The sequence below is a fragment of the Symphalangus syndactylus genome, chromosome 1 (genome assembly GCF_028878055.3).
Source record: "Symphalangus syndactylus isolate Jambi chromosome 1, NHGRI_mSymSyn1-v2.1_pri, whole genome shotgun sequence".
Lineage (NCBI taxonomy): Eukaryota > Metazoa > Chordata > Mammalia > Primates > Hylobatidae > Symphalangus > Symphalangus syndactylus.
The window spans coordinates 12,295,997-12,319,087 of NC_072423.2; the positions used below are offsets into that span (position 1 = coordinate 12,295,997).

Below are 23,091 nucleotides of genomic sequence, written 5' to 3' on the forward strand. Positions count from 1 at the left end.
CAGAGGGGTAACAGGCTCGGGGAATGAGTGGAAGTTTTCATACTAGGTGAGTTGAATTTCAGATGTGAAATGGGCAGGAAGATGGATGGGCCTGGTTCCCGGAAGAGGGGGCTGGGTTGGGAGTCATGGGCATCTGGCGAGTACAAAGGCCACGGAGTCCCCAGCATGAATGTGAACAGTGATCAGTGGTCCGGAGCAAGCCCTCGGGGGAGCCCTCACTCATTCCCTTCTGCCAGCAGCAAGTGCAAAGGTACAGTGTCGCTGACCAGGGCTCCCACACTGTATGGCGCACAATCACCAAAGTTTCCAAGCCAGTCCATTTTATTTTTGTGAATACAACATAAAGCCAGAAACATTCCCAGCCTCATTGTTTTCCAGAAAAGCATCTACCAAACCCAAATGATATTCCTAACCCCTAAACCTTATCACAATAGTTACACTTTAATACACTACCTCTACTAACAAAGCCGGATACATTGCCCTCCTCCAATACAATAAAGTCCCCCCGACTGGCATGTCACAATGTACACCCAACTATACTGGGTGATTGTTTTTGTCCATGTGCATATATTTTGTCATTAAAATGTTAAAAAAAAATATTTAAATTTCCCTCTCCCTTAACTTTTTTGCCTCCATATAACTGGTTAATATATCTGAATAACTAACAACTGAGTAGCTTTCTTATGCCTTTGAGTACAAGGAGCTTGGAAGATACTCCTTTCTGACTCCCACAATCAGGGTAGGGTCTGGGTCACCACCGGGCTCAGAATTGGGTGGAAAACAGGAGGGAAGAGCTGGGGAGACCCATCCTGACCCTGGGTGACAGAAAAACACGGACTCTGAACTCTGGCAATCCAGGGTTGGAATATCCTAGATTCTACAACTTCCATAACTATTCATTCTCCTCCCTTTCTCTCTTGGTGGCAACGTAATAATAATTAACTGAGACACTGCTGGTCTCAGATTCAGCAGGAATGAAGACCAGCGAATACATATTGTTTGGTGACTTCTTAAATCTGATGGTACATTAGTCAGAAATGCTTACAGTGTATTTTATAATAAACTTGTGTTAATGGACTAACATGACTCTAAATCTCTCCCACTGTTAGTCCTTAGCTACAATGCCAAATGTATCAGGTAGGTTCAACAGAATCGAGAAACACCACGAAACCCTGCATAATTAGATGAGTGCGAACTACACTTAATAGCACAAAATATCAAACACCTGCCACTATTCTTTAAAGATGACTTGATATTCTATAGAATTGGAGATGTGATAGCTTGAAGCCTCCTGCTTCCAAAGAAAACACTAACTAGAATCTTTCACAAATGCCCACAGCTAGGTTGAGCCCTCAGTTGGGTCCACTTCTATGACTAGAGTCAAGGTGAACTGAATCACTGACTGCCTGCTCCAGTCCTTTTAAAGGTGGTACAGCATGTTTTTAAACTGACATCTCAAGAACCAACAGAGTGATGGAAAGAAGTTGAACGCAAATGTGTTCTGCTTTGTTTTTATTTGGAGTCACAATAGAAAAAATTTTAATAAGCCCCTAAACTATTCTCCATTAATGTGATTTAAATAATAAATTCATAAAGATTGAATTTATTTGTTTATATACACTCAACTGTAGAAAAATGACTGTCTTTTTTTTGTTGTTTATACCATCAAATCCAATCAAGCCAAACAAGATGGTTAACTAAAATGATTAATGAATGCAGCATTAGCTGATGGCTTTAAATTTAGCATGTGTTACTGATGTCAGGGTTGATTAGTTCTCTATCTAAAACTGATGCTATTAAAAGCTTTGAGCAATTTAGATGTTGTCATTGAGTAAAATTTCAATGGGGTGAGAAATTCTATCAGGATTAATCCTGCTATGGTGCAACACGTGCACAGATGTTGGATAGAGAGAGAGTGGGCCTTTTCTGATGGGACAGGAAGAAGGAACGGGAGGCAGAGAAGCTGACAAGGTGGCATCAACCTCAGGAAAGGTAAAGAAGCTTGGAATAAAAAAAAATTACTCATCTTTGCACAAGGACTCCCAAATGCCATACGGGTATGAATATTGATCATTTCAGCTTCAGAACTTTTCAAGAAGTGGGAAAAAATAAATGAAGGGGAGGCAAGAGGTTAATATAGTACCATGCTTTAGTAACTCCTCTGAAAATGAATCCACGGGGAAATCATTGTAGTCAGTAGTGGAGAACAACATTTTTATTAATAAGATAAAAGGAAAGAGTGGTAAAGCAAAGGCGATCATTGGATGGAATGATTATGTGTCACGAGCACTTGAGGACCTAGAAAGCAAACCGGAGTGATTATGCCAATCAAATTGCAAGGTCGGAGACATGCTAAAAGGTTAGAAGGAATCCAATCCTGGGGCTATTGCACAGGACTTGGGGAAATCCAGTTGCTGCAAGTACCTATGACTTGAGGAAGGTGTGCAGTGGGGGACCTTAAACCATTTCCAACATCTGTGCCTTTGAAATATTTTATTATTGATCCAGATATCCCAAGATGTTTGGAAGGGAAAATGTACTATACTAGACCCAAATTCTCTGGATATTTAGATTCCATCCCTGTCTAGGCATGTGGGGGAGGTGAATCTGTCAGTGGATCAGATCAGACTAGAAGGTTCTTGTGATTAATGCAGCTGGGCCATCTCTAAGAAAAAGGCAGCAAATAATTTGGTTCCCTCTATGTAGTTCCACCTAAGAAGAGGAAAAACAAAGAGAAATTTTGTTACAATTTCCATTCAAATGAAGGAGGAAAAATATTCTGTCATTTAGACAGGAAGATTTGATGTTATAAATTCCATCTAAATTATTTAACATACTTCTGAGATCCCAGTATGAAAAGCACTTAGTAAGTTCCATGTGAAAATTGCATTATTATTATTAAGAAGATGAGAATCAGTCCTAGACTCAAATCCAAAAGTCAATTTTCCTTGATTTCTTATCACTGATATGGATATCAGGGCAAACAATTTCTTGTTTCTCACTAGTCTGGGATGCTTAGGAGATCTTGTAGGATCTGCCAGTAGCACATAAAGCAAACATTCCTAATAGCCTTTTTTGTTATGCACTGAACATTTGTGTTTCCTCAAAGTCCTGTGTTGAACCCCTAACCCCCCGTGTGTCTGTATTTGGAGACAGGGCCTGGAGGAGATAATAAAGGTTAAATGAGGTTAAAATGGGGGTCCTAATCCAATGGGGCTGGTGCTCTTATAAAAAGAGAAAGAGACACCAGAACCACCTAATCCCGCCACCACAGGGACAGCCAGGAAGACAGCCCACACCCACCAGGAACCAAATGGGCTGGCACCTGATCTAGGGCATCCAGGCTCCAGAACTGTGAGGAATCAATGTCTGTTCTTTAAGCCCCCAGTCTGTACGACTTTCCATTCTTGCATAAATTGAACAGGAGCTCGCCCACGTGTAGACCCGGGTGTGTGCAGTAAAGGAAGAAGAGAGAGGCACACTGCACAGGCATCAGCTGACCTGTTGATTTTCTCATTCTGCGAGTGTTCTCCATCATCAACAGCTCCCAGCGGAATTAGCACCACACTCTTCTGGACGATCTCCTGGAACATTTTGGCAATTGGAATGGTGGATCCATCCCGGATCATATCTGGTTCTGTTCCAAACACTGAAACAGGAAAAGAAGGTATTTGAATAGGGTAAGGACAAGAACACCCCCAGTAAGCTCCTCAAGGGCAGTGCCTCCTTTACCTTCCTCTCTCTTTTTCCTTGTTAATCTTTCTTTTTTTACCATTAGATTTGGTGCCTGGGGTAAGGAAGCCCCTTGATATCATGCAATTATATTCTAAGATAGACACTAGAGTCAAGAAGAAAACTATGGATGTCTTCTTTACAATTACCTACTTTAAAAAAGATTTTAGAGCCAGGTGCGGTGGCTCATGCCTGTAATCCCAGCAATTTGGAAGGCCGAGGTGTGCGGATCACTTGAGGTCAGGAGTTTGAGACCAGCCTGGCCAACATGGTGAAACCCCGTCTCTACTAAAAATACAAAAATGAGCCGGGCATGGTGGCACATGCCTGTAATCCCAGCTACTCGGGAGGCTGAGGCAGGAGAATCGCTTGAACGTGGGAGATGGAGGTTGCAGTGAGCCAAGATCTTGCAACTGCACTCAGGCCCGGGTGACAGAGCGAGACTCTGTCTCTAAATAAATAAATAAATAAATACAATTGTAAATAAAAATTTTATTTTGAACTAATTTTAGAAAAGTTTAGAATTTAGAAAAGTTGCAAAAATAGTACAGAGAGAGTGCCCATCTATCTCTTACTCTGCTTTCCCTAATGTGAACGTCTTATGTAACTATTGCAAAATGATCAAAACAAGGAAACTGACAATGGTGCAATGTTGTTAAATACACTGCAGACTTTCAATTTCACCAGTCTTTCCCTTTTTCCATTCCAGGATCTGATCCAGAATCCACACTGCATTTTTATTATTGCTTCTTAGTTTCTTGTATGCTGCAGACGTTTCTCAGTATTTCCTTGTCTTTCATGACCTTGACCATCTTGAAGCTTATCAGTTGGTAGTTTTGTAAAATATCCCTCATTCTGGGTTTGTCTGATGTTATCCTGTGATTGCAAGAGGTCATGCATTTTTGGCACGACACAAGACAATATCCCTACCTTTATTGTTTTTTTTTTTTTTTTTTTGAGACGGAGTCTCGCTCTGTCACCCAGGCTGGAGTGCAGTGGCGCAATCTCGGCTCACTGCAAGCTCCGCCTCCCGGGTTCACGCCATTCTCCTGCCTCAGCCTCTCCGAGTAGCTGGGACTACAGGCGCCCGCCACCACGCCCAGCTAATTTTTTGTATTTTTAGTAGAGACGGGGTTTCACCGTGGTCTCGATCTCCTGACCTCGTGATCCGCCCGCCTCGGCATCCCAAAGTGCTGGGATTACAAGCGTGAGCCACCGCACCCGGCTATTGTTTCTTCATGAATTAAATATTATGGAAGTGGGACTTCTTTGGGTTTTTTGGTGACAGATATGCCAATAGCTGTACTATCACTCAAATGTCACAATGTTTCTGGCAATTTTCAAAGTATTGCACAAAATAGTTTTAACTGCTATTGTAGGTTTTAGAAAGAGATGAGCTCCAACCTTCTAGCTTAGAGGACATGCTGCCAGTGATGGAGTGGGATGAAAAATGAAACAAAGAAGCCAAAGAGAACAGGCCACCTCTTCTTTATTCACAGAGGAAGATGTGTATGGGAATCGAAGTGATGTACCTTGTTAGCAGAACCAGTTTAGCACACAAATAGCCCAAAAGGTGTCTTATGCATTCCCGAAAGGCTATTTCAGACCTATTTATTGTTGTTAACCTGGGTATTTCAAACACACACCTCTCTTCAGCTGCCATTACATTTCTTCAATCCTAAAGTTTTCTAGCGAAATACCTGCTAAGGTTGGGGGCAGCAGGAATGGTGATGGAAAGAAGCATGGCTCCCTGTCTTGGACTTGTTCTCTAGTTTTCCGTGTCTGTGTCCCTTGTACTGATAACCCCAAGAGAGAGTTAGTGCTTCAAGGAGATCCGGGCTTCCCTTTCCAGCTTTGTCACCGTTAGCCAATGTGGCCTCAGGCCTCATCTGTAATAGGATGCCATAGGTCTACCTAAATGCATGCCACTGCTTTTCCATCTAGCTCTGGGAGAGACCTAGAACCCCCTGCTTTGGGAAGAGCCCCCATTCTGCTATTGTTGGCAGGGTCCCCCTCCTGGTGCAGAAGCCAAAGAGACTGGGTGTCCCTGCTCCCTGACGCCACAGCCAGCACCCAAGTACACGCCCTCTGCTCAGCCCAGCACATGGCTCTACCCAGGACCTTGAAGTGCATAGAATTAAAACAGGCACCACCAAAGAAGTTCAAAATAGAGCTGTGCTGCCTTCTGGGGAAGTGATGTGGCATTGTGAAGAGACTACTGGCTTGAGGGTCAGACACATCGGAACTGGGTTTTTCATGTGTTTTGCAATTGTATACAGTGAGCTCATCTCCAGGAAGCTCCTGTGGAATCTCCTTGGCCTGCCTGGGGGCTGTGTCCTCCTGGGCAATGCTGTACTTGCATCAGCAGACAGTCCAGCCATGGCACTAGCGAGAACCCGACCACACACTAGGTAAAAATTAAACACTCAAACCCACAGGAGCAAGGGTCCATGGTTAAAAATTCTCAGGGGAGACCTTGTGTCTGTCCAACGTCCAAGCAAAGGCAGTCAAGCTTACACTTACACACACACACACACACACACAGGATAGGTGTGGCTCTTCGGGGATGCCCTGCCTGTATATAATGGGTCTCATTTTCAACTTCCTGCCTCACTCTGGCCCAAGGCCATTAAAGCCTCAGCCTCTTTGTGACCAGGAAGAGCAGATCCCTGCAGGCCAGCCCAGGGTCTGCTTATTCACTCCCCTAGAGTTCAGCTTCTCCTTCATTTTCAACCCTGAAGGATTTCCTCTGATGTCATACAAGCTAAGCTGTATTTTTTTGTTTTTCATTTTTTGAGACAGGGTCTCACTCTGTCCCCCAGGCTGGAGTGCAGTGGCGTGATCACAGCTTGCTGCAGCCTCAACCTCCTGGGCTCAAACCATCCTTCTGCCTCAGCCTCCTGAGTAGCTGGCACTACAGGTGTGTGCCACCACGCCCAGCTAATTTTTATATTTTTTATAGAGATGGGGGTCTCACCATATTGCCTAGGCTGGTCTCGAACTCCTGAACTCAAGCGATCCTCCTGCCTCTGCCTCCCAAACTGCTGGGATTATAAACTCGAGCCATCACACCTGGCCTAATCTGTTTTGAAAGGATGTTTTTACATGTTGGCCAACATTTCTATGAGTTTTGTATCAGGGGGTTTGAAGGTTTTCTAGTCTATCATTTTCCCCAAAATTCAGGTCTCCAGACTTAAACCTGAACACAGGCTTTGCCACTTGTGAGCTGGGCACCCTTTGGCAAAATAACTCATGTCTGTAACCCTGCATTTATTCGTCTGTTAGATGGGGAAGGCCGTTGGGAGGATGACTTGAGATGGCGTGTATAGCGTGCCCTGCACATGGCATGCATTCAACAATGTGCTCTATATTAAAAGGAGAGTTAATTTCTGAGATTTAAAGTGTCTGCTTTACCCACGGTCCCACGGATACCACCCCGAGTCCCAATGCAGATTGGCCAGTCAGAAGATCTTAAGGTCCCACCTGTTCTGATCGCTCTTTTTGCTGCAAGATACTGGGTGTCGTTAATATTTGCAATCCACGGGTGTAGTCCTAGAGTCATGGAAACAGCCATCTTGTTGGAACTATTTCTTTTGGAGAACACATCTTCAAGATGCCGTGTCACCTAAAAGGTGACGTTTTCAATGATAAGAGAAAGTGTCAAGTTATTCTCTCATACAGTTAATATAGTCTTCCATCAAGAAACTGATTAATACAGTTAATATAGCCTCTTCCATCAAGAAACTGAAGCCCCAGCCTGACACATGCAAGTGTTGTGATTTTCCCTTCGCTCTGCCAGAGGGCGAGAGTGAGGTCCTTCTTCAGTGCTATGAGCAGGAAACCCTGGGCTGCACCCAGAGGGAGATTCCCCTCTATCCTCTACCCTGCAATCCTGGCCCCGGCCCACCCCCTTCCAACCACAGCGTCTCACACACGCAGAGGTGCTGGAGCATCACTTGTTGAAAGTGATGAAGCCTAACACAGCAGGACTTCTCTTTTGAATCATCCTCTTTTTGGACTCCTCAGTACCCTCTGAATGATTTGGGAGCATTAAGCATTTGGGAAATTTCCAAGACGTGGGAGCAACTCCAGGCTCAACTACGGAGGAACCTCATTTCAGCCTCGTTCTCTCCCCTCCTGCTCTTTTTTCATTGTTACTGTGGAGAGCCTCCCGGGGAGGTGCCATACTCAGATTTCTTCCACTAATTACTTCAACACACATTTATAGAACACATGTCATGTCCCAGAGACTGTTCTAGGTGCTGCGGATACAGCTGTGAACAAGACAAGGAAGGCCCTGCCCTCATGGAGTTTATATGTCATGAGAAAAGGGGGTAGCACCTCCAAAAAGAAGGAAGGGAAGGGAGGAAGGAGGGAAAGATGAAAGGGAAGGGAGGGGGAGGGGAGGGGGAGGGAGGGGAGAGGAGTGGGGAGAGGAGAAGGAAGGATGGAAGGAGGGTGGGAGGAAGGAACAGGAGAGAAGAAAAAGGAAAGGGGAGTGGGGGGAGGGGAGGGAAGGGAAGGGAAGGGAGAAGGGAGGAGAGAGGGCAGGAGAGAGGCAGGGAAGGAAGGAAGGAAGGAGGGAGGGAGGGAGGGAAGAGAGGAGAGGAGGAGGCAGGGAGGGAGAAAGAGAGACTACTTTAGAATGTAATTAGTGCTAACAAGACAATAAAGGGGGATAATGGGATGGAGAGAGAATGACTGTTGGGATGAAATATTTCTTTAGCTCATTCATTCAACAGTCTACTTTCTGTTAAACTAACTTGAAGCAAATTGATGATTGGTTGGTAATTTGGACACATAACTCCTTCTAGAAAATGTTTTCCTTAAAATGGCTGTTTCCAAAGTGTTAATTTCAGACATCATGAAGATCTAGTGATTGAGGCCTGAGACTTTCTGCTTCTGTCAAGCATAGGCAGGTCCCTACTCCATCTATGTGTAAACCAATCTTGCTTTTATATCTACCATCTAACTTTCAAATCCTCCTAGCACACTAGCTTCAAATGGTTATTTACCTGACTGCTGTAATTGCATATACTTGAGGAAAAAGATTGGGTTCTTTTTGTTTGTTTTTTTAAGAGACAGTGTCTTGCTCTGTCACCCAGGCTGGAGTGCAGTGGTGCTATCATAGCTCACTGCAGCCTTAAACTCCTGGGCTCAAGGGATCCTCTAGCCTTGGCCTCTCAAAGTGCTGGGATTACAGGCACAAGTCACTGCACTGGGCAATATTGGTTTCTTGACGTTCGTTCCACTCCTCTTGGATTGGAAAAAAATGATTCTCCAATGGTAGCAACCTCGCTGCTCACTAAGCCATGATGTGCGGGATTCAGAAACCATGTTACTAGGCAGAATGACAATAAGCATTGGTACCTGTTTTTCCACCACAGACACATTCATGTGAGGGACTAGACGGATTGAAAATTTTCCTATAACTCGGCCAGGTATGACTGTTTTAGCTCCAGGCTCATCAAATGCGCCCTCGATCCCATGAATAGAAAGAGATGGGTACCTCCAGAGGTGCATTAGAATCTCCTCCTATATTAAAATAAAATTATCCAAAGGATGTTTATTTAGAACCCAGTGGAGCTGGGTTGCTTGTGTTACCACCCTCTGCCTCTCTGAGACACCATTCAGGACACATTAACTGTCACCTTACTCAGCTGTGTCTCACGCAAGGACTTTTCCCTCAGGACACAAACTCTCTGCTGTCCTCAGATGCCTTCGCTACCCAAGCTGCTCCCCATTGATGAGTGTCCCTCTTTGCTCAAGATCTGCAGTTTTCAGTTAACAAATGGCAGAGGGACCCTTTCAAATGAGATCGGGCACGTTCAGGGTGGTATGGCCATAGATAAAGGGGCCCTTTCAGAAATGTGGGTTCAATTATAAATTTCTAACCCCAAATTACAACAATAATTTATGTAATGAAAGCATTTTCTTATTCAGAAGACAACAAATAACTCTTCAGATGTTTGAGCCAGTTTTCTTTCTTCTGGCCATCCTCGAGCTGGTCTGCAAGAAGATGCCTGCTTTATAATAATTCACTCTACCGCTTCTTTTCAGCTTGCTTTTTCCCCTCTCGGCCCCTTCCCCAGGAACCAGCCCTAGCTACCAAACACCTTGTCAGGCAAGCATGCTGCCCAGAAAGAGGAGGAGGAGAAAAGCAAAACAATTCTAAATTTGCCTGTAAGGAATGTTTTCGGCTTTGTGTTTACTTAGTCCACTGAGGCAATGACGTATTCACTTACAGATTAGCCCCTAAGGCTCTTGGTTTTGCCTGGAAAAATGAACAGTTAGAGGTCTTGGAGCTGGAATCATCTCAGACTTTTCTCGATCTTTGGAAAGGTAAGAAGTCCAGCTCACTGGCTGAAGGCTGGCGTGGGATTTAGGTTAATGAACAGCTTTGGAAAACATGGCTGGGAAATGGGTAACTGCTTGTGGTTAAGTGCCAGAAGCCAGTGCCAATTAGACCCCACTGAAAAAGGACTGGTTGATCCAGCCCACAGGGAAGTGGCCGTGAATGTCAAAAATCTGCCTGGGAATTCACATCTGCTTTGGATTCTAAGATACGGAGATTAGCACCAGACAATGATTTAGACAGAGGGCAAATATGATATACTAGCCTCATGCCTCTTCCAGCTTATCCATCAGTCTGTGGCCATACCTTAGTATCGAACAGAAATTTCTCAACCCGGCTGCTATTCTGGTATTCTTCTAGGTCTAGATGGATGGCTTTGTATGTATTTATTTCCTCTTCTGTAAGAGGGGCCACTTCATTGTAGATTCCAGGGACCAAGATATGACCAGATGAGTCTACCAGGCTACCTACAAAACACACACAGAAAACAAAGCAGGTAGAAAGGAATGTGCCAGTGCTGTGGTCCTGGAGCCAGACTATGGGAGGACATTTCAGGGCGGCAGCAGGCCTCATGACTGTCTGGGTCCCCATGGCCAGAGCCATTGGCAGCAACTCCATCCAAGAAGTGACTGTCAGAGAAAGGAGCTGGTCACCAGGCTCATGCAGCTGGAGTCAGCCCTGCTTTAGTTTCACCTTGTCAAAGGTGAGGCTGAAAACACCTGGGCCTGCAACAAATGAGGTCGGAGTGAGTTACCTGCATCACGTTCACGTTCTCAGCTATGCCTTTTATACATAAACAAGGCTTGTTTTTTAGTTTTATCTTATCCTGATTTAAAAAGTAATACGTGTTCATTATAAAACATTTAAAATACATGCTGGGTGTGGTGGCTCACAACTGTACTCCCAGCACTTTGGGAGGTCAAAGCAAGTGGATCCCTTGAGCCCAGGAGTTCCCAACCAGCCTGGGCAACATGGCAAGACCCTGTCTCTACAAAAAATACAAAACTTAGTGGGGCATGGTGGCACATGCCTGTGGTCCCAGCTACTTGGGAAGCTGAGGTGGGAGGATCACTTGAGCCCAGGAAGTTGAGGCTGCAGTGAGTCATGATCACATCACTGCACTCCCGCCTGGGTGATAAAGTCAGACCCTGTCTCAAAAAAAAATTATATGGCCAGGTGCGGTGGCTCACACCTGTAATCCCAGCAGTTTGGGAGGCCGAGGCGGGTAGATCACGAGGTCAGGAGATCGAGACCTCCTGGCTAACATGATGAAACCCTGTTTCTACTAAAAATACAAAAAATTAGCAGGGCATAGTGGCATGTGCCTGTAGTCCCAGCTACTGGGGAGGCTGAGGCAGGAGAATCACTTGAACCCAGGAGGCGGAGGTTGCAGTGAGCCCACATCACACCATTCTACTCCCGCCTGGGTGACAAAGCGAGACTCCGTCTCAAAAAAAAAAAAAAAATTACGTATATACACACACACACACGTACATGTATACACACCTATATACATACATACCTGAGAAACCAAAAATTTTTGTCATCCCTTCTCAACTTCTCTTCCCCTTCACACACACACACACACACACACACACACACACACACACAGAGTATATTATAATAAAGACTCATTTTTAATTAAAAGCATTATACCCTTCAGGTCTACCCTATGAGACACCATCATGACCACATCCCCTGTATACACTAGTATGCTCTTCATGAAAGAGTTTGGGGATCAATACAAATGGAAAATATCATCATTAAATATCCATAAGAGCAGCAGATGTTGAGATTTAGTAAATACTGCCCACTCTCTGGAGAAAATGCTTATCAAAGGCAAAATGCAGCCAGGAAGTAGACTCATACAAATGACACAAAAATGTCTCCAAGGCAGCTTAATGAGTCCCCACTGATAATGCAATCACGAGGTCTTCTCTTGAGCGTATGTCCCTAAACTTTTGCTGATAGTCTTCTGTGTAAGGACAGAGTTGCAGAGTGCGTGCTTTCTAAGCACGCACTGTACCTCACTAGTAAAACGATCCAGGCCTGTTCTCGGCATCATTTTAAATTACAACTTTATTCTCTCAGTATACAAGGCAGCCTTCCCTATTGCTGGACTGGGAGAAGGAAGAGAAAGAAGATTTACTCATTTACCTTTTCCTTCCTTCTTTCCTTCCTTCTCTTTCTTTTCTTTTTTCTTTCTTTCTTTTCTTTCTTTCTCTTTCTCTCTCCTTTCCTTCCTTCCTTCTTCTTTCCTTCCTTCCTTCCTTCTTCTTTCCTTCCTTCCTTCCTTCTTCTTTCCTTCCTTCTTTCTTCTTTCCTTTCTCTCCTTCCCTCCCTCCCTTCCTTTCCTTCCCCTCCTTTCCTTCCTTTCTTCCTTTTCTCTGTTTCTTTCTTTCCTTTTTTTGAGACAGAGCTTGCTCTTCCACCCAGGCTGGAGTGCAGTGGCACGATCGTGGCCACTGCACCAGGCCTTCCTTTCCCTTTTAATTTGCTTGCAGAAAACTCTGATTAGAGAGCTGTGGAGTGCAGCTCTGTCACTTCGGCCCTGCCTGAAACGCCATCACAGGGAAAGGGGAGCCATTGATGTCTGTGCTATTCAGAAATAATGCTGCTTCACAGATCCCATTTTCCATATCTCTTTGCCCTAGTTCTTTAATATTGAAAGCATTTGAATGAAAATAGTATGCTTAAGAGTTCGTCCCCTCCCCTCCTGTTCATTTTCCTCTTGCAATCATGACGTGATGTCATTTCCGCAGTTACCACCGCCTTCTTGGGAAGTGCAGGGAAGGCAGAAGGTGCCTTTGAAAACTGCCCACAGGAAACAGAATCCTGCATGCCCAGCAGCCGTCTTGGATTTGAACATTTTAAATAACATCGCATATTTGGTGCTTATAAAAATGCCCTTGGTGCAGTGGCCTTTTCTGTTTTATGGCTTTTAGGGAAATGCAAAGAGTCGGAAAGTGTCTGCAAAGGGAAACCACAGAAGGTTAGAGCTCGATTTGTAAACACAAGTATCCTCTTAGCAGCTCCTGCCTCCCCTGCACACTAAGCCCGTTTTCAGACAGGGAACTAACTTGATTTTGCTAGTGGAGGTTATCATGTGTTTCACAGAGCTGGCGCTCACTAGCGTTTATTGTCTGTTCATGATCACGGCAGAGACAGAGAGGTTAGGAGGCTTGCACAAGGCAAGGGCTGCCCGTGGATTCCCGCATCCTGACTAGTGTGTATGGCTGCTTGTCAGCCTGCAGGAGTGGACACAGCAGAGCTGACTCTCACTTGACATCGGGGGCCCTGGAAGTCTGGGCATCTCCACTACAGCCCAGCCTGTCGGCAAGCAAAATTCCTGCTTGTCATCTGATAAATGCTAAAGCTCAACACTATGTCCTTATGTTTTTGTACAAAACATATGAAAACCACAGAGAGGACACAATCCAGAAATTACTGTGCTGTGGATTGATTATTTGATTTGTATCAAAAACTGAAGAAAGTCAAACCACGTTTTTAATTTCATTCATGACCCTGAGCCGATTCTTCCTTAGCAGAGCAATGTGCATTTGTGGGGCTGCACCAAATCCTATGCCTGGCTGAAGCCACACAGCCTAAAAAGATGCCATGCAGCAATCGTGCTTGTGGGAAAAGCAAAATGTGCCGCTAAAGATTTCAGATGCAGTTCCTAGGGGAGAAAACATTCATTCTGGTAAAACAGAAAATTAACCTCCACTCCCCAAAATCGTGAGTTGCATACTATCTGATTCTTCTGGAAACCATTTAAACTCTTTAAAGGAAAATGGCTGGGTGTATTCTGTCTGAATTGTCAAGCATGGGAAATATCATCCAAGAGCTATATTTCAGGAAAACTAGAAGGCCATAGAAGAATAAGACAGATAGATAGATAGATAGACAGATAGATAGATGGATGAATAGATGGATGGATAGATGATAATGGATGGATGGATAGATAGATGGATGGATGGATGGATAGAAAGATGACAGATGGATAGATAATGGATGGATGGATAGAAAAATGATAGATGGATAGATAATGGATGGATGGATGGATGGATAGAAAGATGATAGATGGATAGATAATAGATGGATGGATGGATGGATAGATGATAGGTAGATGGATAGATAGATAATGGATGGATAGATGGATAGAAAGATGATAGATGGATAGATAATGGATGGATGAATAGAAAGATAGATGGATAGATAATAGATGGATGGATGGATAGCTAGATAGATGGTAGAAATATAGGTAAATTTCATTATTCAGTTTGGGAGAATGAAAGAGAAAGCTGTGCAACTAAAAATGATGCTGAAGACCTTGAGAAGATCCTCCCAACACCTGGGCCATCTGGGCTGATTGTACCATGGCCTGGACTACTGAGGCCAAAGGGAGTAAATGCTTTCTGGTCATTTGTCTGCCCAAATGGGGCACATTATTAAACTTTTTTTTTGCTTTTTCTATTTTTTTTTTTTTTTTTTTTTTTGATACAGGGTCTCGTTCTGTCACCCAGGCTGCAGTACAGTGGCACGATTATCTCAGCTCACTGCAACCTCTGCCTCCTGGGCTCAAGCGATCCTCCTGCCTCAGCCCCTTAAGTAGCTGAGAATACAGGCCTACACCATCATGCCTGGCTAATTTTTGAATTTTTTGTACAGACAGGGTTTCACCATGTTGCCCGGGCTGGTCTCAAAGTCCTGAGCTCAAGCGATCCACCCACCTTGGCCTCCCAAAGTGCTGGGATTGCAGGCATGAGTGACCATGCCTGGCCATGTTGTGAAATTTGCATAAAGGAGCTATACATGCCAAGTGGAGCACAGCGAGGTTTTGCAGGGTCTAAAGCATAGGTAATGTGTGAACCTCTTTTTTAAAAGAACACCGAATTATGAATATAAAATAATGAGTGTCCCTTCCAGGACTGTGGAAGGAGCTCCTGTAAGTGAGGCCCCTGGAGTTTAAACTTCCTTAGCTTCCCTGGGAACCCACCATGGGCAGCTCTGATGCCTAGAAGAGCTGTAGGTGAATTGAGCCTGGGCAAATAGGCTCCCCGAGAAAAACACACAACTCCCTCTTGCACACACAGGCAATCCACGAGAAATCAAGGACAGCACCCGGACAATCGGGGAACTCATCGGCATCGCTGTGCCACTCGGGGCCACAGCAACCTTGAAAAATGAAGCCAAGTGGCGCTGACGTATTTGACACCATTTCTGGAGGCAGGCCAGGGCAGGCCATTACTCACTGATAGACATGCTGCATTCCAGCCACCATGACAAGTGTTCTGCACACATCACCTTTTTGCATCCTAAAAGCAATACTAGGTGAATAGACGATTGTGCCCCTTTACAAATGAGAAATCGAAGACTAGAGAGCTCAAGTAACTTACCAAGGTCACGCAGGTGGTCTGTGGCAGAGTGAGGACATACCTGGTCACCCGCACCCAGAACCCACATGCTACAAGGCACAGGCTGGTCTGCGGAAGGGCCAGTCTGTCGTGAAAAACAAGATGCTCTTGAGAAAGTGGGGGAATGGCCTCACCTGGTGTGTCGCTTAGTTCCTTTCCCTTTTGATCATCCCTTTGTTGATTTATCTTCAGTCAAAAAGTCATGCCAGGTCTACTGAAGTTGAACTTGCGGTTCAGCTGCTTGGGAATACCACATCCCCGCCCGGCCCGGCATTCTAGGAGCACCAGTAAGGGAGTTAGGGTGGCCTGTCAGTCTTTTGTATCCTTGGAGTCTCTGCCCTCTTGTCCTTAAGTATGGCTGGATGTGTCACAATGTCCAATAAAAGAAAATGGATGAACTGAAGAAGAGTTTCAGTCCATGAGAAGAAATAATGCAGACTTACTTATAAGTAGAGGGAACAGTTTGCCAAGGGGAGGAAAATCTAAGCATCTACATCCTTGCTCAGAGCTGGTTCAGAAAGCAAGGAGAGGCATATAGAATCAAGTATAACTGTCTTTTAGTTGATCCCTGATGCTTAAAAAGTGAAACAAAATAAGGCATTACCAAGAAGAGCAACCAGATCAGCCATTGGCTCATGAAGGATGCCACCAAAGGTTCCCGAGTGAAAATCCTGGTCTCTGCATTTCACCTGTAGAGTAAATAAAAGGCAAGAGATATACTTCCTGCCTTGGTTCCTTTAGTGTAAGCATTTCACTTGGTGAAATACATATCTGCGTGTGTCCCTCAGAACTCAGGTAGGCGATCTCCAGACCTGAGTTCACTTTCCGTGTTTCTCAGTTATGGGGACTGGATTTCCTACCCCCTGTCGATTGCTTCATTCCCACCATCTCTTGAATCCCCTGAAACTGACTCATTCCCCAGCTCTTCCACCAACTCTATTCTAGCCAAGATCACCAGGCTCTCCTTGGCCAAATGATTGATGTTTACACAGCTGTCTTCCTTTTGGTTTCATCCCATATTGTTGATCACTCCTCTTTCTGGAAAAATTCTCTTCCCTTGGTTTCTGAGAAGCTTTCTTCTCTTTCTTCTTGCCTGCAGGACAATTCTATTGATATCTCCTGTCATAACATCTTTTCTTCCTGCCACCTCTAAAGCTTAGTACTTGGCTCATCCTTCCTCTACATGAGTTTCAAGAGCTCGCAGGATAGTGTTTATGTATATGGCACTCTTGACATAAGTGACTCCATCTTAGAAAAAGACTCCATCTTACATTTTACATTTCCTAAGGCACTTTGCAAACAGGGACTGGATGTTCTGCCTGATCAATAAAGACTGCCTCCAGCTGGATAAGGACATAGCCAAACACATTCTTCCACTATCAGTTCTTATCAGAGTACTTGGCAGTCATAAAATTACCAGGACGTCAGCAGCTCAAAACTTAACAGACACTGTCCTGCTGTCACTTGTGCTAAGCACCCAGCATCTGCCACCAAAGGTTCTGCCCAGATCAAAGGCTCTTTCTTACTAGACCACTGGACCACTCAGGCCAAGCCAGGATTTCTTTTTGTCTACGTCACTCGCCCTGGACTGGTTCATTAACCTATTTTCCTATCACTTTTCTTTTTTTTTATTATTTCTTCTTCTTATTATTATTATTATTATTTTGAGACAGAGTCTTGCTCTGTCACCCAGGCAGGAGGGCAGTGACTGCAACCTCTGCCTCCTGGCTTGAAGCAATTCTTCTGCCTTAGCCTCCCAAGTAGCTGGGAATACAGGCGCACGCCACCATGCCCAGCTATTTTTTTTTTTTTTTTTGTAAATTTATCATAAAGACAGGGTTTCACCATGTTGGGCAGGCTGGTCTTGAACTCCTGACCTCAGGTGATCCACCTGCCTCAGCCTCGCAAAGTGCTAGGATTACAGGCACGAGCCACTGTGCCCAGCTCCTTCTCTCTTGATGGTAAATGTTACTTTGTTTGTTGTGGAATGTTCAGTCTATAACATTTACATATTGGCTAGGTATACCACGATGTATGCTTTACAGCATTGACTGCCTTGTGGAGTAGCTTGAGCCTGTGTGCCTGTGCTCTGACTCCTGAGTGAATGGGAGGCACTAAGGAGAATTGCCTCCTTGGGAACTCCACGGAGCCCATGGCTTTTATTATTGAGATAGCATTAGTAAAAGCCTGACATTGTGGAAAGACACAAACATGTGTGGACCTGGTTATCTCTGACCATGCGGTGCTCATGATAATTTAAGGGCAGGGATACTATTAATACCTCCATGACCTTAAATGTTCATCCCTGGAGGTCTGACCTTCTACTTAAACACCAGACCTAAAACTCTGGAGTGCTTACGGTGCATTCCACTTGAGCATGCTTCCAGTTTCCAAAACTCAGGAGATCTAGATCCAAACTCAATCTCTTCTGCAATTACTTCCTACCAGCATGATTTCTCCTATATACACCATATCCAATCAATTACCAATTCCTACAGGTTGGGCTTTTTTGAAGTTGATTCTTCAGTTCATTCCCTCCCACCCTTCCTGCCCAGCTGGTCTTTCACTGTTCCACTTCATCTTCAATGTGGCACCAGAGCAATCTTTGGTTTGGTCACTTTAGCATTAAGACTTTCCGTTCACTAGGCAATAATGCTAGCTAAATTACTCTGGAGTGTGGACGGTCTAACTTTGAAACCTTGAGCTGGCTATCTCACATCCTGATGACAGCTCCCCTCCTCCTCTCTTGTAACTTTGCTGTACCACCTGTTCTCGGTCTTCATCAAGATGTCAGTCCCTTGACCCTTCCAAGATATCGTACATTGCCCTCCTGCCTTCGTTTTTTCCCCTGTTCAACCTGAATACCACCGTTGATCACCTCAGCCCCTCTGTGCTCAACACCTTGACAAGCTCGTCCCTGCTTTCTCCACCACAACTGTCTGGAGTAACCACAACCCCTGGGCCAGCCTGCCCCCCCGAGGCCTTCTCTGTCCTTGGCCACTGAGCATGCTGCAGAAAGCCATCAATTTGCATGGACAGATGACTCCAGACCTTATCACTGCCTGGCCCTTTTTCATCCTCCCATCCCTTCTCTTCCCCCTGTCCCAAAGTGACCACTTCAAGCCATCACTTCTCTGCAGATACACTCACTTCCCACTAAACAGAAAATAATGGAGGCTAAGAGGGAAGAAGCTCCAGGACTTGGAGCTCTCTACCTACCCAAGGCCCTCACAGAAGAAGTTACTTTCTTCCCTTGGGTCTGGAGCTCGCCCCCTCCCACCTCCTCAGTGCCTTTGTTCTCAAAAATTCTCCCCCTCCCTCCCAGGTCTCCAACTGCTCCCTCTGTCTATTGCCTCCCAAGGGCTTCCTCTAGCCATCATCCCAGCTCTCTCCCACTTTTCACAGCCATGTTTCTTGAAAGCAGGTTCTAGAGGACAGTCCCTGCTTCCTGTTTTCTCTGTCACTCCCACATCTCTTTAGTATCTGTATCTCACTAGAAGTAAACTTCCTGAGGGCAGAGACTATTTTATTCAGTCCTATGCCCCTGGGACTTAGCATCCTCCTATCTGACAAATAGAAGGCACTCACTGTTTTTCAAATGCATAGCCATGTGTCTTTCCGTGTATGTGCTGACATCTGAATCTCAAAACTGCCTAGGGATTGGATACAGCATGGATTATCAGCCTACACATTGTTATATGAGAAAACAGATTGAAATGATGAAATAATTAGCTATTTACCCAGGAGGGACTTTCTATGTCTTATGCACTATCACAGATTGCCTGTTTTACTACAAAGAGAGAAAAGGGGAAGAAAACTGACTACGTGTCAAACCTGAACTAAAGGCTGCATGTAATGACACAGTCATCCTGGGAGGGGGCGTTATTGTGCCATCTTTCAAGGTGGGAAACCAAGGCTCAAGATGAAGCCACCTGCACAAGGCTGGGCATGATAGAAGCTAGGATTCCAGATGCTGGCCTCGGGCGACACCAATGCTCCTTCTCCTTCCCTGTGACCATGGCACATGGGTCTCCTGCCACTGTGGCCAGCAGGCCCACACCGGGAGCAGGACACAGCACAGTTGCCCCTGCATTGATCGCGCAGTCTGCTTACCTCCCTGTGGCTGCCATACCTGCCTGCAAATCCCATGGCCAGAGTTTCCTAGCTTTGCTTTGTGAGTCACAAACCCCTGTGAATACCCTCTCCAGAACGAGGTACACAGCCACATCCACTCCAAGTGCTGGGGGTTCACGACCTCCCCAAACCCCAAGACCTCTGCACCCACCCCACCTCCCCTGAGGCCGTGTGTCCCAGGTAAGGCCTCTGCCCTCAGGAAAGCTTTCTTTCTTCCTCTCCAAGATCCCAGAATGGATTGGCACTCCCATTCACAACCCCCACAGGCCTCCATCCATGCACTGCTCTCTGTGGATACCTCTACCGTGAAGTAGCTGTTCCCCCGGGTTCCGTAAGTGATTGCTGGCTTCCTTTGGCTGATCCACAGGTTATCTGAAATTACGATGTAGTCCACACCAGAGAAGAATCGGTCCTTTTCTTTTTCCACAAGTTCCTCCAGGGCAACAGAGCCAGCCTCTTCCATACCCTCAATGATGAATTTGATATTCACAGGAAGATCCTAAGTAACAACAGAAGAAAAAAATTGCACAAGTTGCCTGATGTGGTTTGGCTGTGTCCCCACCAAATCTCAACTTGAATTGTATCTTCCAGAATTCCCACGTGTTGTGGAGGGACCCAGGGGGAGGTAACTGAATCTTGGGGGCCAGTCTTTCCTGTGCTATTCTCGTGATAGCGGGTAAGTCTCATGAGATCTGATGGGTTTATCAGGGGTTTGCTTCTTCCTCATTTTCTCTTGCCACCACCACCTAAGAAGTGCCTTTTGCCTCCTGTCATGATTCTGAGGCCTCCCCAGCCATGTGGAACTGTAAGTTCAATTAAACCTCTTTTTCTTCCCAGTCTTGAGTATGTCTTTATCAACAGCATGAAAATGGACTAATACAGTAAGTTGGTACCAGTAGAGTGGGTTGTTGCTGAAAAGATACCCAAAAACTTGGAAGCAACTTTGGAACTGGGTAACAGGCAGAGATTGGAACAGTTTGAAGGGCTCAGAAGAAGACACAAAAATGTGGAAAGTTTGGAACTTCCTAGAGACTTATTGAATGGCTTTGCCCAAAATGCTGATAGCAATATGGACAATAAAATCCAGGCTGGGGTGTCCTCAGGTAGAGATGTGGAACTTTTTTGGAACTGGAGAAAAGGTGACTCTTGTTTTGTTTTAGCAAAGAGACTCATGGCATTTTGGCCCTGCCCCAGAGATTTGTGGAACTTTGAACTTGAGAGAGATGATTTAGGGTATCTGGTAGAAGAAATTTTCAAAGCAGCAAAGCATTCAAGAGGTGACTTGGGTACTGTTAAAAGGATTCAGTTTTTAAAGGGAAACAGACCTTAAAAGTTCAGAAAATTTGCAGCCTGACTATGTGATAGAAAAGAAAAACCCATTTTCTGGGGAGAAATTCAAGCCGGCTGCAGAAATTTGTATAAGTAGTAAGGAGCCTAATGTTAATCCCCAAGACCATTGGAAAAATGTCTCCAGGCCATGTCAGAGACCTTCACGGCAGCCCCTCCCATCACAGGCCTGGAGGCCCAGGAGGAGAAAATGGTTTCATGGGCCAGGCCCAGGGTCCCTGTATTATGTACAGCCTAGAGACTTCGTGCCCTGTGTGCCAGCTTCCCCAGCTGTAGCTAAAAGGGGCAGATGTACAGCTTGGGCTGTGGCTTCAGAGGGTGGAGGCCCCAAGCCCTGGCAGCTTCCATGTGATGTTGAGCCTGTGGGTGCACAGAAGTCAAGAATTGAGGTGTGGGAACCTCTAACTAGATTTCAGAAAATGTATGGAAATGCCTGGATGTCCAGGCAAAAGTTTGCTGCAGAGGTGGGGCCCTCATGGAGACCCTCTGCTAGGGCAGTGTGGAAGGGAAATGTGGTGTTGGAGCCCCCATATGAAGTCCCTAGTGGGGCACTCCCTAGTGCAGCTGTGAGAAGAGGGCCACTGTCCTCCAGACGCCAGAATGGTAGATCCACTGACAGCTTGAACTGTAAACCTGGAAAAGCCGCAGACACTCAATGCCAGCCCATGAAAGCAGCCAGAAGGGAGGCTGTACCCTGCAAAGCCACAGGGGCAGAGCCACCCAAGACCATGGGAACCCACCTCTAGCATCAGTGTAACCTGGACATGAGACCTGGATTCAAAGGAGATAATTTTGGAGCTTTAAAGTTTGACCCCTGGATTTCAGACTTGCATGGACCCTGTAACCCCTTTGTTTTGGCCAATTTCTCCCATTTGGAACAGCTATATTTACCCAACACCTGTACTCACATTGTATCTAGGAAGTAACTAGCTTGCTTTTGATTTTACAGGCTCATAGGTGGAAGGGACTTGCCTTGTCTCAGATGAGACTTTGGACTGTGGACTTTCAGGTCAATGCTGAAATGAGTTAAGACTTTGGGGGACTATTGGGAAATTATGGCTGGTTTTGAAATGTGAGGACATGAGATTTGGAGGGGCCAGGGGTGGAATGATATGGTTTGGCTGTATCCCCACCAAATCTCAACTTGAACTGTAGCTCCCAGAATTCCTACATATTGTGGGAGGGACCCACGGGGAGGTAATTGAATCATGGGGGCAGGTCTTTCCCATGCTATTCTCGTGATAGTCAATAAGTGTCATGAGATCTAATGGGTTTATCAGGGGTTTCAGCTTTTGCTTCTTCCTCATTTTCTCTTGCTGCCACCATGTAAGAAGTGGCTTTTGCCTCCTGCCATGATTCTGAGGCCTCCCTAGCCATGTGGAACTGTAAGTCCAATTAAACCTCTTTTTCTTCCCAGTCTCAGGTATGCCTTTATCAGCAGCATGAAAACGGACTAATACATTGCCCATTCACCTTTGAAGATCCACTATTTGTTTGCATATAACATAAACACATGAAATTATTATTTACATTCAATGTGTGAATTTGCATTCCCCACAGTTCTATTTCAGCAATGGAGTTGTAACTACGATTGTGAAGGAGAATTCAAGGTAATGCCTGGTGTGTGCCCTCCAACATGTCCTGCCAATTGAATGCTATGATCAAGAATTGGGGAAAGGAGCATCTGCAGAAAAGCAAATTCTATACTACAGAGCTTGCCTGTGTGGCCACAGAGGGAGGCATTTTTCTCCTTCTCCCCAAAAGGAATTTTTCAAGAAAGGTTAGGCAATTACAAATCGCTTTTCTGTCCTCATAATTCTGAGCATGAAAAAGGAGAACTTTTTCCTTTGAAAGATTGTTAAGCCTCGGGATAATTTTTACTTCAAGTATCTGTTATTTTTCAGCTATGATTTCAATCTGCCTTTTAACTTATTCAAAGGCTTTGATCTTGCAGCAAAATGGAACTTGAGTTTTTTTCTAGTTAATATTAGGGCATGGAATAGCTCCTTTAAAATTTTTACAACATGCTTCTTCCCCCATTTGGTTTTGATCTTTTTATATCTTTATAATTTATAACTTCATATCTTTGAGAACCACATTAAGAGG

The 23,091-nt window shown here is 45.0% G+C and overlaps 1 protein-coding gene across 3 annotated transcripts in view; it reads right to left on the reverse strand.

Moving 5' to 3' along the window:
• Positions 1-2,187: 2,187 nt before the first annotated feature.
• Positions 2,188-23,091, reverse strand: part of CNDP1 (carnosine dipeptidase 1) — a 52,205-nt gene continuing 31,301 nt past the window's right edge. For 2 of the 3 annotated variants that reach the window (XM_055296349.2, XM_055296359.2), the window contains exons 6-12: positions 19,937-20,137; positions 16,109-16,193; positions 10,394-10,554; positions 9,103-9,267; positions 7,216-7,357; positions 3,502-3,649; positions 2,188-2,712 (exon numbers count right to left, since the gene is read on the reverse strand). In XM_055296349.2, the coding sequence (XP_055152324.2) occupies positions 2,646-2,712; positions 3,502-3,649; positions 7,216-7,357; positions 9,103-9,267; positions 10,394-10,554; positions 16,109-16,193; positions 19,937-20,137 (969 nt within the window). In that variant the 3' untranslated portion in view covers positions 2,188-2,645. The remainder of the gene's footprint in view (positions 2,713-3,501; positions 3,650-7,215; positions 7,358-9,102; positions 9,268-10,393; positions 10,555-16,108; positions 16,194-19,936; positions 20,138-23,091) is intronic. The other variant, XM_055296362.2, reaches the window with a different exon arrangement.